Source organism: Solea senegalensis, linkage group LG5 (assembly GCF_019176455.1).
Source record: "Solea senegalensis isolate Sse05_10M linkage group LG5, IFAPA_SoseM_1, whole genome shotgun sequence".
In the NCBI taxonomy this organism is placed as follows: Eukaryota; Metazoa; Chordata; class Actinopteri; order Pleuronectiformes; family Soleidae; genus Solea; species Solea senegalensis.
Genome location: NC_058025.1, coordinates 21,151,174 through 21,169,410, shown reverse-complemented (window position 1 = coordinate 21,169,410; position 18,237 = coordinate 21,151,174). Strand labels below are relative to the sequence as shown.

Genomic DNA, 18,237 nt, shown 5'->3' with positions numbered 1-18,237 from the left:
AGGCTGTTTTAGTCAGACGCAGAGCAATGTGACGTTCAAGCCGAGCTGATTGTTGCAGCATTTAATGGCAAGTCTAGCCAGACACGATGTGTTGCTGTGCGTGGGCTGTGGTATCCAGGGGGCTCGGGAAAGTTTAAAGAAAACTTCAGTGTAAACTTTGACTGTTCCCAGCAGTGCATGGTGTTATATTTGTGCCAGTTATCACAGGCACAACGAGGAACAGCATATTCTCAAGCGCTCGCTGCTGCATTTCTGTTGATGCTGTTTTTTTGAATTCTCTGAAACATCATCCGGACACATCGGATGACTTGAAGCTACATAATGCAACACTGAGCCACAGCATGTCGGACCAAAACAAACGCAATCGTTGTCTCGCACATTTGTGAGAACAGGCCCTGGGAAGTCCAGGAGGAGGAAAAGCTCGGTGGGCAAAAATCTGTGGGTCGCTGCATTAAAGCACAGCCCGTGAACTCATGACATGGAGAATCGCACACAGAACATCCTGAAAACACAACTTATGGTGTGTTCTAACTTGGGACCTTGAGAACAATAATACCGTTATTTTCCTCACTTCGACTGTGAACAAAAACACAATATTAGATGTTACTGTCTGTTACTGTTTAAACATTTACAGAGTGAAGCCAATTCCTTTATTTTTGCTGTACACTCCCATACAAGATATGTTAAACAACTTAGAAGATGATTCTTGTTTTTAGGTGGGTCAATAGTCATTAGTTCTTAGATTAACCGTTTAAAAGCAAAGCCTCGACATGTCCGTCTGGACTTTTCATTTTGCTTATTTTAACCAGAAAATGTCCATTGCCCATTTTTCCAGAATAACTTTCAATATCTGGCAGTTTTTTACAATTTGCTCTAATTTCAAATGAAGAAAATCAAACAATGTACAATTACATTTGTTAGAGTTTTTGTCTCAATGTCCCAAAACAGGCCAAAAAAATGGAAACTATGAGCAGGTGTTTTTCTAATTGTTCTCTCTCTGGTGACAAAGATGCAGATTCGCCAGGTTCCTGCAACAGTGCGAGTGAAATTCCATAATTTATTATTATAGAATTATTAATAACCATAATAACCACATGTTGGATTGGACTTGCAACTTCTCAGCTTTCAGAAACCTTTGGAATTGTTCCGACCGCACAGACCGTTGCGTAATTATGGTAATGTAAGTGTGCTTGCATGTTAAAGGGTTCAAGTATTTCCACACTGAAACATCCGGTTATTACTGCTCACCTCACTTGAAGATCCGTGAAGTGGTATCAAAGCAGTTTTACAAACACTAATAGGAGTACACAAGGGCAGCATCGGACCTGATACCCAATATTGGTATTAGTGCATCTGTAGTTCAAACCAAACAAGTGTCATTACGTGCTTATCTGTGGTCGCTCACCTTACCCAGCAACTGTTTGCCTCGGGGCTAATGCTAGAGCTAATTACATTCATTGTAATTGCAACCAACAGCTTGAAGGGAGATGCCCTCTGCACACATAGAATTAGTTTGATTTGCACACACACCAATTAGTGACGGTAGATTTGATCTCTGCATTTAACCCATCACACACAAGCTGGGCACACGAGTACTTATCTGCGCCCAGTGCCTTGCTCAGGGCCACCTCAGCCCTCAACCCAGACCGGAAATGTGAACCTGCGATCCTCCGGTTACAAGCCCAATACCTTTCCTCTTGTATCCATTTATGAAACAAATTTGGTACTTTAGAATAATCTCAAATCTGAATATTTTCACTGCATTATGTCATGTGATTGTTATTATTATTTATTTTGCAAATATTTGAATGAAAACTACTGTAGTGAATGATGTGAACTACACGTCTGTGCAGGTTTTGTGCTATTCACTTCACCGGTAACACTTTAAATCCAATTTGTGCATACTTTGAATCGACATTGTACGTAATCTCGTCGTTCATTTTAAACTAACGGCGAGAGTTAATAGACTGTTTGTGTGAGAGAAGTCAAATGTGCTCGTCTGAACACAGTAAACGCCTCTATTTGAATGCAGGGCATTAATACTCTACTACTGTATCCTTTCACAGTTAATATTTGTCTATTTTATCTATATTTATCTTATCTTTTAAGATAAATGTTAAATATTAGACTAATTACACTAATTCACCTTGAAAAAGAAACATGTATTGCAGACAGGATTCTTTTATGATGAAATTGATCCACTGTTATCATGATCTGCTCACAATCCAGTTTTCTGATTCATTCAGTCGTTTTAAATCCTTTAAATTGTACCCGACTGATGCAGGAGCTGGTCCGCGCTGTGACTGATCTGCATGGACGGTTATGACTCATGATGAAGTCACCCCACAGCCTAAAAATAATCATGACTGAAGATTTAGTGTTAATGGATTATTGTCTGATGCAAACACTGGTAAGAAATGTCATTTTTCCCCCTCCCATACATTTGGATTGTATTTAAATGCTTCAGAGTTAGCTTTTTGTGTTTTAATGTGGATGAAAAAATGGTAATAAAAATGTAAAAAAAACTAAAAAAAAACCTTTGTAAAAGGTGACATGTAGAGGATGAACAAATAGCAATTAAGGAAATGTATCTTGTTTTTGTGTGATACAGGTTGTGTCACTCAAAGTATAGGATACGTGTACATACTGTATATATATACATATACAGTACATGGACTGACCCTAACATTAATGTTGTGGCTCATCTAGAGCTTTCCAGATTGACCACCACCCAAAGCCACAGCTGCCCTAAACTAACATAATTGGTAATCATTTATCTTTCTGTAATGGTCAGCACACCAGTAATACAGTATATATACTTTATACTGAATGCAGAAGCTGATTAACCTAAATGATATTTTTAATGCTAAAATATAATTATTATTGTTATCCATGAATTTAGAAATGTGCTGTTTTACAAAAAAACTAAAAAAAAAGTAGTCACATTATTATTTCTTGGGTAAGATGTCAAATTATAGTTATTCACTTGCATTCCGGAACAGAAAAAAATATTGTTAGTGGTTGAATGTTATGCTTTATTCATTTATGACTTCTCAGAGAAGCCCGGTGAGTCAGCTCAAATGTCGGTATAAATAGATAAATTCAGTTTATTATTTGCCAAATAAACAGGTTTTTGAAAGATTTCTAAAATATGTATGTTTTCTTGTTTTTATGAGGAGGTCTAATACATGTGTTAAGCACCGTGCCTTAAATTAAATTAAGGTACACTTAACTGTAAATTCAAACCAGTTACCAGTTTTAAACTCTTATTTAAAGTTAGTTAGTTTTTATTAATCCCCTTAGGGAAAGTATTCCTCTGCATTTTGACCCATCCTACAAGTAGGAGCAGTGGGCTGCCACACTGAGTGGCGCCCGGGGATTGGGTACCTTGCTCAGGAGTACCCCAGCCCTTTTTGGCCGGGTGGGGATTTGAACCGGCGACCCTCCGGTTACAAGTCAAGTTCCCTTTCCCCTTGGCCACAGGCTGCCCCAATTTGGGTTTTAAATTGTTATGAATTAACCATTATTGCAGCTACAGGTTTGCCTGGAATTCAAGAAGTCACTTCCTGTCTCATATTTTCATTTCATTTACAACATGTCAGTAGTTCAAAATGAGAAAAAAAAAAAGTTTAAAGTTATTCAATGTAAAATTTGACTCAGTTTGACACTTAAAGCTGTAGTAGGCAGTGAATCTGTGACTAACATGGTTGCAGGTTTTTATTTTAAAAACTGTGTTAATATATGTAGATTTGGATTTTCGGTAGTGAATTGTGATGGAGGCTCTGTCTGGAGCCCCTCCCACCAGATGACCATGGACGGATGCACGTTTCATATGCGAAGCGTGACATGAGACAATATCCCCATTTCCAAAAGTCTTTGTCCATATTGACACGTGTTTTATTGTCCGTTTTTCTTTTAGAAACACCCGATGGGAGCATATTCGCTCTCTAAACTGCTCATAGGTCAGATTTTTCCAAAGCTGGAAACCGAGACTAGAGGAGGCGCAGAAGTCAAGTTGGCTCAAGGCCCTGGTATACTTCCGTGTGCCGAAGGGTGCGTCACATGTCGCCGGAGTATCTGACTTCACCATCGGTTGGCGGTACAAGTCTTGGCAACTACTTCTGTTGTTGAAATGTTTTTTCTGCTTGGTGAGCAGAGCTTAATACAGTAAGACAGAGGCGGGGTTACGTTGCTGTTCGCCCTACCCCGCATATCGCCCTATGTCAGCTGAGGTTGGCACAGTGCCCCCCCACCCCCGCGACCCTCATGTGGAGGATAAAGTGGTAGAAGATGGATGGATGGATATCATACCTATATCCCATAAAATGTCTGGGGCTCTGTAACTTTGAATGGGGGAGAGTCAGGCGTTACTGCACTGCATTGTTGGTCCAATGCTTCACTTTTCTCGCCTTGCGCGTGCCCACGGTTGAGAAATGTGCGTCAGCCAATCGAAACAACACATTTCTCCAACACAGGCCACATAGTCAACCAAATCACATGTATGCATCAATGGCAAACCGGGCGGATATCACATATCACTCTACATAGACAGACATCATGGGTGACATGGTAGATCAGTGGTAGAGCGAGTTGTCATTCAACTGAAAGGTTGTGAGTTTGATTCCTCAGCTCTGCTAGTCCACATGCCGATGTGGCCCCACATGTTGACCCCATGGTGCTGCACATAGATGCACTGTATGAAAGTGTGAGTGCACGGGTGTAGTGTAAAGCGGCTTTAAATGGTCATCAAGGCTAGAAAAGTACTATATAAATACGAACTCTGATAATCTCCCCAAACCAACCACTTTTGACTAATTTCTCATCTTATACTGTCATCTTCTTAGAATCAAAGCCAGAGAGGATGTCATACAACATTTTATTTTATGTGAAGGCTACAACACGAGATCACTATTTATTTATTACTTAACTTGAGGTCCATAGAAAAAGCTGCAGCCTCAGGGGGCAGCTGCGGTCTCTGTAGTCCTAAATTGGCCCCGTGTGCGCGTGCATGTGTGCGTGTGTGTGTGTGTGTGTGTGGCGGTCCGGGCAGCGAGGTGACGAGCTCCGTGGTGCATTCGACGTCTGCACCGTCCTCCGGACTGACAGGGCCGAGGGTCCAATGAGAAAAGTCGCCATATTGAGACTGTCAAATCAAAGCCAGAGAGGAGGCGCCGTCCCGACGTCGTCTCAATTACGTCATGCACAAACAGCTGGTCGTAGGGAAAAAAAAGGAAAAAAAAAAAATTGAAAAAATGTAGAGCAGCACAGCGGCTGAGATCTGCACCCGGGCTGGAGCCCTTCTTACTCAACATTTCACTTTTAACGATGTGGCAGCTGGAGCGTCGCGGCTCAGGATGTAGCCCTCCGCGGCTTCTCTTGCGTGTTTGCGCCGCGCTGTGTTTCTTCTGCGCGCTCGGAGGTGAGTGTCTCTCCTTTCACTTTGTTCCACGGGAGCTGTTCCTTTTGTCGTGGTGCTGAAATGCTCTCGGAGCAGCAGCAGCAGCAGCAGCAGCAGCAGTCGCATCCCCGCGTCCCTTCTTTAAATCCATCCATCCATCCATCCATCCTCCACCAACATCCACCGCTCCCGCTTTTATCCACAAGCGAGACGCTTTCCACGGACACACACTGTAGCTTCCGTGGCGCCGGAGGAAGGTTGTGGTTAATTAACACATTGACAGATACGCTCCATAGGCTCCATAGGCTGAGATCCTCAAGGCTGAATGTGGCCACAAGACAACACAGCAGACTGGACGCTGTCACAGCTGTCTTTCCTTTAGGCTGTTTGTATGTCAGTGTCTGTCATTGCCTTTGCTTTGTTAAAGAAGTGTGTAAAGGTGTTTAGTGTAAACATTTAAGCTGATTTTTTTTGTTTAAGTCAAGCCATTACATTTCCTGCATTTAATGGGTTAATTATATATTGAAGTGAAATCAAACTGAATAGGATAGCGTGAGTAAAATCCTTTTAATTTACAATACATTACAATTTCTATTATTCTTTGTTTGTATTTAAGAACATCAAATACGATGAGTGTTTTTCTCTTGTTCCCCCCCCACCCACTCCCACCCCACACACTACACCACACACTACACTGACTGTGATCAGGTCTGTGTTGCAGTCCCCTCATTGACTTGTTGCTGTTTTGCTCCAGTCCACCAGTTTACCCCACCGTAGAGTTTTGTTATTATGTTTTGGAAGGACGTAAATAATATTATATAAAGTGAACGTTTTTCCTCGTCAAAGACGTTTGTTGGACCGCCTGTTGTTTTGGTCTTAAGCTGGAAGTCAGTTCATCCTCTCTAAGAAATATAGAGCCCGAATGTCAGTTTGAACTGTGGATGATTGTGTGACAACTCTGGTCTTGCCGTCTGTGAGGTGGGGAGTGTGGCGTCTGAGGTGTTGGGTCTTTCTGTATCACACAGAATGGGAATCGTTGTTAAATTCTTGTTACTGTTACATGATGGTTCATTTTAAAATCCTAAAACATAATTGGAAAGGCAATAGAGCAGAGGTTTAATGAAGTTTAAAGCTAAACATTCAAGGATGAATCCGTTGTTGAGATGACATAAAGCAGGATTATGTCTATATTAAGCCTCTAGCCGCTGGGTAAAACAGTAAAGAGGCACTCGTTGAAGAGATTAGACTTCACAACTGTGCTGTAAGAAAACCTGTAAGCATTCTGACGCCTTAATCCTCAGGTGAAATGTCTTTATTTAGCTGCCAAACACAAAGCATATTTAGATGGAGTTATTGCATGAGGCTGCTGGATTGTTCACTGGCTACATTTTGGATGTATGAAAGTCAATATGCGAGTTTATCATTCCGAGCTGTTTATTAATAAATTGACATGTGGGATTTGAAATGAATGATATGATATTATTTTGTCTGTGATCCATTTATACCTGAGGCAGTGTGCACTTGCAAATCCCACAGTGTGCCGGTGTTAAAGTTGTGAGAGGGTGAATATTTTAAATACTATTTAAATATATTTACATGCTAAAACAAGAAATGGGAAATATCTTAGAAAAGGTCTGACAAGAAAGTTTGAATAATAACCATCGCAGAGCTCCCTCTGGGGTATCCAGGACTTAGGTTCTTTAATGGTCACATTCTACAACAGTTCATGTGGATTTTAAGACTTATTATTGGTGTAAGCGCCTATCACATCCAGTCTTTTATCCAAGTGTGTATTTTGTGGTAATCAATACTATTAACTTTTCTTTGGGATCGCAAGCTGTCATTTTTCTCATCAATGTAGACTCCAGTGGTGTTTAAGGGAAGTTTGTTCCCAGCATCAATCATAGGCAATAAAATGCTAAAAGAAGACTTGTAAAAAATAAAGAAGGCTTGTGTTGGACCAGATGGAGGCTGGAAGCTTTGAATGGTTTGAGACGTCAGCTCCTTGACAGCTAGACGGCCTCATTCTTCTCTGTTTCTTCCTCCTTTAGTATTCAGGATTGCCTCCATACGTGAGAGCCACTGCGAGTGTTGAGCACTGGTAATAGTGTTTGGGCAGAGGAGCAGAGCAGAGCCCTTTCCCCCTCGTTTTTATGAACACACACATTGGAACACAATGCTTTTCCTTACTGCACCCACGCCTCAGCACTTCCTCCCCTTTGTAAAGGGTCACTTGGTGTTCTTTACTCCGTTTCATCATCAATTTAAAAAGCAGAAGGCATTAACATGTCATGAAAACTACAGCATTATTAAAGTGAGCTTACTCACCATGTTGCTATTGCACTTCTCTGCAAACCACAGAAATGTGTGAGCTCATGTTTGTGAACCACAACGATGCATTTTACATTTCTACAAACATGTACATCAAACAAACAAACGGTGCTTTAACTGCTTTTGGCGGAAACTGGGGCAATGATACCATTTGCTGCTTATGAATGTGCTTCGGCTGCACCAGGTAACAGCCAGGGAAATATTACAATGTCCTCATAACCCTGTAAAATGGACACAAACACCATCTGTCACAGGGTAAAAGAAAACACTAATGTTTGGCCCTGACCTTGAATTTACCGTGGTCTGCTGTGCCGCAGACGTCTTACTCTCACATTATGTTTTATGTTACCACCACTGGCTCCTCCGCCTCTGTGTGAGAATATTTCCTCAACTCCATGACAGATATATCACTCCAAAAAGATTTGACATGACGCATGAAAGCGTCGTGTCAAACATCTTCCTGTACAAAATGTAACCCTCGCGTTTTCCAATGGTTTGTGGAAAAGTAAAATAGCAACGTTTTTCTGGAAGACGAGGCTTTACCCACAACTCAGATCAATTAGGCTCACGCTGTTTTAGTGGCACAGGTTCTTCATTGCTTTCTCCTAAATGGTGTTGTGCGACTACGACGTCTGGAGGAGACAAATTGTACTTGAAACACAGTGAAACACAGACGGAGTGTGTTATAAGAGACATAAAACATTCTTCCCCCAGTGAAATATCAAAATGTCTTCACCTATTCCCGTGAAATTCTGCAGTGTATTTGTTATCTCCTCATGTTTGTATTTATAACACTTATCGATGAGATGCAGTGTGTCCTTATATTGCAATTAACTGACACATCCCAGCTGTGTGTGCTGACTGCCAAGCACAGCTTGCGTAGGTAATATGGAAGATTACACCTGTCACTTTTTTCTGCTGCTTTTATATGCAGAGCCTTCAATGGATGTAATCCAAGGATTTAACATTATGAGAGTGAAGCTGCATACACATGCATCTCCTCAGCTGATTTAAAAGGAGTTCAAGTCTGTGCTAATATGTTTAAATGATGCCATTTTCTGCAGCTCGCTGGGTTCAAGGAGAACCTTGATGTTCCTATAGAGGGTCTGCTTGTGCCCTTGTTACGAGAATCACAAAATGCTTCTATTGAGGATTCAGCCTTTACAAGCACATGCATTCATCTTATCTCTTTGATAGGAATGTATTTCTGTGGATGGGAATTTGTCTGCTGATTAGTTTAGCGGTTGGATGGGCTGCCAGATATCATGGTCTCCAGAGGATTAATTATAAAGACATCAGTGATACCACAACTTATTTTCTATAACATCACCCTGAGGTATATTTTCTTTTAGTGTATTTTGAGGAATATCTCAACATCTACCTGTAGATTTACTGGCAAAATAATCTACTGCAGACAGTGGTGGACTTGACTGTTCATGATCCCTTTGCTTTTCATGCAGCACCATCATCAGGTCTAAATTTGATTTTACCTTTACTAGATTCTTGCGAAACTACTGGCATATCCATAAATCTCAGTGGCACCGTGCAGTGCGAAACCTTTAGACAATTAGCATGTTATCATATTAACAATGCTAGAACAAGATGAAATACCACCATGTCAGAGGGCTGATGTCAGCATTTAGCTCAAAGTGGTGCAGTGGCAACAACCTGATTCTGCCAAGCGTGACTGCAGACTTAATGTATGATTCCTTTCATTCTTGAATGAGGTGATCTCATGTGAACAGTTAACACTTACCTTCATTCATCCATACAGTGCACCTACTGTATGTGCAGAGTTGCACCCAGTGCGGTCTTCTCCTGCTGTAGCTCATCTGCTCCAAGGTCCAACATGTGCATTCAGAGATGGTCTTCTTCTTGTGACGAGTGGATACTTGACTTACTGTTAGTTTTCAGTCATCTCAAAGCACCCTGGTCATTTTCCTCTTACCTAGGGTATTGATGCATTTTCGTCCAGATTACTGCTGCTTATTACTGGATATTTGCTCTTTTTCAGACCATTCTCTGTAAACCCCAGAGATAGTTGTTTACATGCCATCTTGTCTGGTGACACAACCGTGTGTTGACAAGGAGAGCCTTGAATAGAGCCTCTGCCCTTTCTTTTCATTCATCCTTGTGCATTCAACAGGACTTTGGGACCCATTTTGTCTTTGCAATCACCTAATCAGTGTTTTCAGAGACACCTCCCAGCTCGGTCCTCCTGGCTGTTCCCTGCTTTGCTGACCCTGTGTTCATCCCCACACATATCTCTTGTTGTTCTTCCCACAGATTGCCTTTTTGTGACTGAATACTTCACCCGCACGCCTCGTAAACTCAATGCTTTCAACTCGTTTGCCAGTGTGGAACTGTTCCACTTCAATGTGCCTGATGACACCATGATGGCCGTATGGAACCTCATCACCTTCAAGGAGCAAGGGGGCACGTTTGGAGACAGTTGCCCAAACCGCAATGTGACTGTGTAAGAAAAAAAAAAAAAAAATCTGACTTTTAATTTCTCTTGATGATGCGTGGGTTAAACCAAAGGCATTTTGTTTTGTCTTTCGCTTGCTGATGTTTGAATCTGCTTCCATTGTAGGGTGTAGATAATAATAGGAGGTACATTATATACTTTACCTCAGGGGGAAAAAGGATATAGCTGCTGGTTAGCCCTGAGCAGTGTCAGCTATTACTTGGCAGCCTTGACATAAAGTGGAAGTGTTGTTAAAGCGTTTGCTGCTTTTAGCTTTTAATTTCCTCTGCCTGTTTTTATTATTTATTTCCTTCAAATTCACCGTTTTGCGATGAATGGATATCTGCTGTTTTTTGAAAATATTATGACATTGAATTTTATGATATTATAGGTACTTCAGGTCGGGGGCTCCACCAGTAATCAACCCCCTGTACACCCGCTTCCCTCGGGACACGGTCGTCCCAGGATCCTTTGCTGTGACTCTGACCTGGACTCTACCAAACCGCACGACAGGAGCATTCAATGTGACCAGCCCGCTCCCCGGAGACTGGTTCCTAGCAGCTCATTTACCGAAGGATGAAGGCAAGATCTCTGTCAAGGTGAGCCAGAGCATTTATCACAAAATATTATAATTGTATAATATCGAGATTTGAACCTGTGGGTTGTTTATATGGCAGTATACTACTGTTTTTCTTTTTGCACCACACTAGACCTTTTATCTTGACACTTATTCCTGTCGTAAATCGTAAAGGTAAATCGTAATGGCTCAGTGACAGAGTTCCGAAATACATACAAACACCCACACTTTTTCCTTTTGTTTTTAGCTATTCTCACTTGAACTGCTTAAGATAATCACCATATTCTTCCTTTAATAAGATCTTGAAACTACTGTTGTGCTGGTGGTTTGGCACACTGGGATGGGTGAGTGGTGCTTTGACAGAGTACAAAATACTATTTGTGAGGTGGCATGTAATCGGCTCTAAACACAAAATACAGCTCAGAACACAAAGCCAAATGTGGAGGTTTCTGAAACATTCACTTGAATGGCCATCAGGGGCAGCTCCAATTCAATTTTCAGAAATAATGGTAACTTTTAGAGTCAAACAGATTCTAAAACAGGGTATGCTTTGGGGGTGGCTATGGTGTGATTGACAGCAAATGTCACGCATTGTGACTTTAGGGGCAACAAGCTCTCAGTAAGACCCACCCCTTGCTCCTTCTCCAGCTCCACCCTGCCTTCTCATTCACACTATGGTCTCTTGTGGTAGTAAAACCCAGCTTCAACCTGGCAGTTCACAAACCAGTGGGTGGTAGGTTGCTGTTGTATTACAAATTACTTTTATTACCTTTTTTAATTATTAAAGTATAAATATTTAATTCTGGTGTGGGCGCCAAATGAAAAGTTAAGGGATCACCAAAGCTGTTGCATTATTTATCTGCAGACAAATAAATGCATGGAGTTGTTGAGACATTTCCCAAAATCACAAATGCCAGGTTGAAAGTAAGCCACAGAAAAAAAAGGCAGCAAATCGTTAGAGTTACTCTTCATTCATCTCCTGGTTTCCATTTCTTGTTTGATCACTAAGCTTAGTTTTCCTGCAGGTAAACACTAAGTGTGGAGACCAAAAGAGATGGAACATTTTTAACTGAAATGTATTGGCTTTTTTTTTTATTCATTTATCTGCACACTGATAGTTAATAGAAATGAACCAAAACAAAATCTGGCTGTATATGTCCGTTTTCATTTCCTGTCAACACAATAACGCAACCTCAAAAACACACATCTGATACAGAATCTGCATAAAATCATTGTTGGACGTTGTGTAAAAGAGAATGAAAATACAGAATCTTATTTATGGTTGTGTAATGTAACGTGGTTTTCATGTCATTTACATGTAAAACATTCTCCTCATCAGTACCTAACTCCCCATCATGATTGAAAATGATGAGATTAGTATTCCACTTTGTGCCGCAGAGCTTGAAAAGGCAGAACAGTCTCTGAGAGTTTTTGTCATCTTATCATGTTCTCCCTTTTGTCTGCATAAACACCTGCTGAATTCCATTTCAGGCAATTTATTTCTCAGAGAGGTTTTCTGTTGAGCTTCCATTTTGGTGTTTTTTAATTGGCTGGAATAAGTGCAGCAACAATCACAACTGTCATCAAAAGTTGCATCAGCATGTCATGTACAAACGGATTGGTCTGCTTCATGTGCACTGGGGGAAAACACAGCACACAAAAGGCAGAACAATGTGATCAGCATCAATGAGAGACACACTGAACACATGAAATATTTATTAAGTATCATTAGAAAAGAATATTATTCATTTATTAAGGAATATCATTTTTTTCTTTTGATGTATCCTTTGCAAGGGACAATGTTAGGATGCATCACAGTCGGCACAGGTGAATGGAGCCAGGTGAATGGAAAAAAACGCCTCAAGCAACAAGTAGCAAGCCACAGTGTCAATTGTTTGTGAGCTGCTGTTTTGAATCTTTGAATTCTACACTTTACACTATATACACATTATCTTGGTGTTTGGAAACAAGAGGGTGGAAGAAGAGAGGGGTGGATTTTTGCTGAGAGTGTGAGGACAGCCACACCGTAGCCGTGCCTTAAAGCATAATCAATCGTCGATACGACTCTAAATGGGACCATAATTCACCAAATTGATATCACGCTGTGTTGATGAAGACCTAAATTTAGTGATTGGAACCATTAACTCCACTGGAAAATGTTTACTGATGTCATAAATCAAGTGATGTTATAAATTGCTCGCTGATATCTGTTAAAAAGAATACAAATTTCAGACAATTGCACATTAGCACATTAGCTTCAAATTCCAGAGTCTATCATTTACGTACAAATTCTGATTTTATTTAATTTTTTTATTTTCTCATGTACTTTAACTTGCAAAAGTGTAACTAACCCCCTCAACCACTTATTTCAGGGCAAAACCAACATACATGGGTGTGTAGTAGTGATATTTGTTGATCCAGGTGTACTAATCTTCCCAGTTTAGTACAGCTTAGTTAAGTCGTGAAATTATACATATTGTGATCTATTGGTGCACTCTTTCTTTCAACCCTAACCCTCAGGTCTCAGCCCACTACCTTTTAAATCCATGCATTGGGCAGAACCAGCTGCAGAAGAGGGCGTTTAGTTAAACTGATAAGACAAATAGCAACATAATGTTCCAGGAGATCGCGATGTACCTGGTACCTTGACTTTGCCATTGCACTCACACCATACAAGCTTAGTGTAAATGAGGAAAGGAGATGATGAGTCATTTAGGATATTGAATATTATCCTCCCGTGACTCGATCTCAGATTAGCAGTTGACAATGGATGGATTAATATTATCCTGTCCATCTTCCATGTGTCTACAAATTTGTACAGGATGAACTCATATCTGAGTAACAGTGTTTGTGATAACACGGAGATTAGAATTATTCATCCCAAGACCAAACACACTGTTGTTTATAGTTAATTATTTACAGTTTTACAATCTCATGCCTTCTATCCCTGCAATAAATTCTTCCTTTCTTCCGGTCCTGACTGAAATTGTGGGCTAATATATGTTGATATTTTTGGCATTAAAAATGTGCTATTTCAAGGCATTGAACACCATCAAAGCTGTCTGTACATAGAGAGTAAAAACATTGGCCTTCACCATCTCATATTGGATGAACCCTAATTAAAACCTGTCTTGCTCGAGAAGACACATGTACAGGTCCAACCGATGGGTGGTAATAAATCAAAGGGTCACCTCAGCGGCTCCCGGACTAATGACACGCCACAGTAATCGTGGCTGGAGCAGGATGGGTTAGTGATCACTTGACAGAAATGAAGAACCTCATTTGGCATTCACACCTGTCCTTTTGAAGTGGATGGAAAAGGCCTCCAGCCCCTTTCAAAACACATTTTACAGCAGATCATGTGTAGAGACGATGCACAGTCGGCTGGCTCTAAATCACTGTGCGTCTGGGCTCATCTCACAGAGAACTGCACATCGAGCATTAATGGCTCAGAACAACACGGGTGAAACAATAGCTGTGTGTTGCACTGTGTGGCAGGCGGTGGGAGGACAGAGTGATATTAATCCTGAAGGATGACAGGCTTTATGCACACGGTCCATTAGGAATTTTCAGCCAGTCTGAATGATAACCAGTCTCCTCTTTACTGGGGTTAACCACTATAACACAATCTAATCAACTGCATTGTTATGTTTGTAGGGTCTGTCGGAGGAATGCCAGTATCTGTTCCAACCTCAGCTCATTGTCCAGAGGCTAATTGGGATTTCAGTGCTTTACCCTGGATACTTCATTGACCAAATGATCCCCATCCATAACAGATCTGCACTTTATAAGTAAGTCTTCCAACAGAGCCTCCAAAAACCAAAGGTCAGGATGGGATGGTGTGAAATCACTTAATCATTCTCAGAGAAATTGTTTCTTCTCGTTTCTTGCTCCTCAGTCCACTTCCTCATCTGCTTCTTACGTACATTGTGATTTTCTCCGTGTCCTCTCTACAAGCCTGTCCTGCATTTTCATTTTACAATGGATGCAATTCCGTATGTGTGTAGTGTTGACTCGGATTGTCTGTCTGTCTGTCTGTCTCTATCTATCTATCTATCTATCTATCTATCTATCTATCTATCTATCTATCTATCTATCTATCTCTCCATCTCTCCATCCATCCATCCATCCATCCATGTTCTGTACAGCCTACACTACGTTGGTATTTTTCTTTCCTGTAACGTGTGTATGTGTGTGTGTTTGTGTGTGTGTTCTTGTTTACAGGGTGTTCATCCCCAATTATATATCAAAGGTAAAGGTTCAGCTGGTAAACTGCAGTACCAAGAACAAGAGTAGCGACAGTTGTCCAGTGGTGCTGAAGATAAGAGCGCGGGCACCACCAGTTCATAACTCAAGTGCCCTCGACTGCAGAGAGTGGAACCCTTGTGAATTAGACACAGTCGTTCCTGCCTGGGAGCAGTGGTACTACATCCTGGTGGAGAGGTATCTGAGTAATTCTGACGTCTACTTCCGCATCGGGGTGCAGGTCACAGGTGAGTGTGTTAAATGTCTTAAGTCATATTTATTTATGAAATCAGATCATGTTGAATGTTCCTTGCTGCTGGTAGTATCCCCCCTCCATTCCATTTATTTTCAGACATTCGGCCTATCCTCACAAGTGTAGATGGAACTCCTCTGAGATTTACTGTCTGAAGACTGGTAGGCATTCTATGGTGTTGTGCCTGTGAGAGAGGTTCAAAGACAGAATTATTCCGACAGTGTCAGAAATATCTGCGTGACCACCTCATAGTGTGCACTACTACAATAGTATGTCTACTGACTGATCAATGAAAATGCAATCTGAAATGATGTATTAACCAGCGTGACACAGTCAAATACAATGGAGGAAACATATAAATGATAATGTGTGTATGATCCATCATCTCTTATGTGTACACAAACAGAACAATTGCCAGAGTGCCACTCACCTTCTGCTTGCACTGGCACTTGCTAATGACATTGCCAACTCGCATCACACAGCTGATGACTTGTGTCTTTGCCGATGATTCAATAGGTGTCAGTGTCATGCAGTCTGCATGCATCATGCTTGATGTCTTGAAAAAAAAAGAAAAAAAAGGCTGAGACAATATCTTTGAGTAAACACTCCACGCCGAATATTTCACTGACAGCTGCTTTAAAAAGTATACCAATATAGAATTTGTCAAAAATGTCCACGTTATATTAAACACTAAAACAAAGTGTAAGTTAAAACTATAATTATGTATATATATATATATATATATATATATATATATATATATATAATATATATATATGTACATATATACATTATAGTTTATATATATGTATATATATATCTATATATGTGTATAAAGGAGCAAAAAGTCAAGAATAAGAAATAATAATCTGTCTGTGCAGTATTAGTTTGCATGTTTAAATAATATCCTACATAGTGCTACATAATAATATCCTCCTACATTTAGTAACATTCTTTACACATCACATCACACAACAATCTTTTTGGTGTGTGTGTTTGGTTGCTCAGGATTGTCAAATCATTTGCAACATTTCCCTCTCGCGTTTCACTGAGCTTTTGTGGGATCTTCTCTGTGGGATTTTGTGAGAATTCAAATCGAGTGTTGTATTGTTCATTATTTTTCCCTTCTTCCTCCCGCGTTTGAAGTGTATTTTAGAGGACACTGAGCGTCTTCTTTCAAAATACAAAGGAATGTGGATTTCACTTTGTGCTCTCCGTCTTGGAAAGAAGGACTCTGTGTTGCGCGTACGCTTTCTAAGTGTTTCCACTTGTCTTACACATAATATGTGAGGTGGGAATGTGATTTTGCTCAGACACAATCGAGACACCATCAAGAGGCGTATTCAAGAAAAGACCCAAACAAAGGGGATTCATATGGGAGGTCTGAAAGGCCAGTGTTACTGTGCTTAAGTGCTGTTTTGGGGCTTGTGGAGGACTGAGTACACTCCACAGGGATAGCTCACAAATCTGTGGGAAGTCCACTTCTGTGTAGTGATCCCCTCCCTCTGTTCAACACTATACAGTGCACTTTGTCACCATGGCAACACAGACACTAATTATTCACACTGTCTCTCCCTCCGCCTGCCAGGCAAATCTTACTTGACCTTTTGTGGATTTAAATTGAAGCAAACCTCAGGTTGAGAGGAAAAGACCATCTGGAACTCTCACCTCCTCCAACCTTCTCACTGTTAGTGGCCGTCAGTGTTTGGAACGGTGTCTGAAACAGTACGTCCTCATTCCAATTCAGTCCAATTTACAGAACGGTAAAACGAGGTTGTTGCCTTGTTATTTCTAATTGTTGTTTATACATTTTCTTTTTCGTCACAGGTATCTTGCCTTCAATAGATGTTTAGTCACTGAAGAGCATTTATGTGCCATGCTGTGTGTGAAATCACAAAGAATCCCATTTTGTTTGGATATGAAATTGTATAAAACTAAATCAACACATCCTCTTCACTCCACCCACATACACAGTACACGTAAACATGTGCCGTATAATTGGGTCTTTACTGATTTTACAGATTGTGCTCATTAAAAAAACAAAGTTAAATTTGTGTTTCAGTTGCCTGAATGGACATTAAAATATTGCAAACCACAACACAATAAAAAAGCAGACTGAGACACAAAATTCCTACCCTCTTGGGGACTGATGATATTCAATGGTACTTTGCCAGTTGCCATCAAAGACTATTTTGCAGCGAGTTGCTTTGTGTTGAGTGAAAGCATACTGTTTGCAATTACTGTGAATCTTTATCTCATTTAGTCTCATGATACAGCGCCGAACTTAGCTGTTTACTTTATGGAAGCCAGGCAAAGGGGATTATTTCAAACATTTGCAAAAGACTTAGTTGCCTATCGTGCATAATAATACACGTAGAATTGCCTGCTTGTTTGAGATTTGCTGGCCATTGGTTGCTTGATTTATTGATAGGGACTATTGCACAGTATCTTGCAAGGTGCATTTTGTAAAACTGAAAATCACCCACTAACTTCAGCTCGTGCAGGAATCAGTTTGATTAATTTCCATCTGGAATTGTATTTCCCTCTTTTCTTAACAGATTGCTCGAAGCTGAATTTGTCGAAGGAGCGAGCACAGCCCAGCTCCTCCATGAACATGCCTCAGTCTTTTGGAACAGCGATGGGTTTCTCGCTGTCTGAGACGCTCTCGATGGCAACTCTGCCCGGCCTGTTGCAGAACGCCAGTCACCTGCACACCTCCGAGGACAGCATCATTTACCTCGCCCCCACTGCTGACCCCAACAAGTGCTGGCCCATTCGTCCAACTCTGCGGAACGAGTTGGACACCTTCTCTGTGCACTTCTACGTCTTCTTTGGTCCAAATATATCAATTCCACCGGACAGGGCGGCTGTGTTTGCCATCAACCTGATGCCAGTTTTAGACAGCGGAGGAGTCCTCAACATGGAGCTCAAGCTCAACATGGTGAGTTCTTCTTCTTCTTTCTTTA

General features: G+C 40.8%; 1 protein-coding gene across 1 annotated transcript in view; it reads left to right on the top strand.

Moving 5' to 3' along the window:
• Window positions 1-5,029: 5,029 nt before the first annotated feature.
• Window positions 5,030-18,237, top strand: part of tmem8b (transmembrane protein 8B) — a 42,815-nt gene continuing 29,607 nt past the window's right edge. The window contains exons 1-6 of the mRNA XM_044027202.1: window positions 5,030-5,419; window positions 10,016-10,205; window positions 10,588-10,795; window positions 14,431-14,564; window positions 14,998-15,266; window positions 17,830-18,212. Coding sequence (XP_043883137.1) covers window positions 5,326-5,419; window positions 10,016-10,205; window positions 10,588-10,795; window positions 14,431-14,564; window positions 14,998-15,266; window positions 17,830-18,212 — 1,278 coding nt within the window. The 5' untranslated portion in view covers window positions 5,030-5,325. The remainder of the gene's footprint in view (window positions 5,420-10,015; window positions 10,206-10,587; window positions 10,796-14,430; window positions 14,565-14,997; window positions 15,267-17,829; window positions 18,213-18,237) is intronic.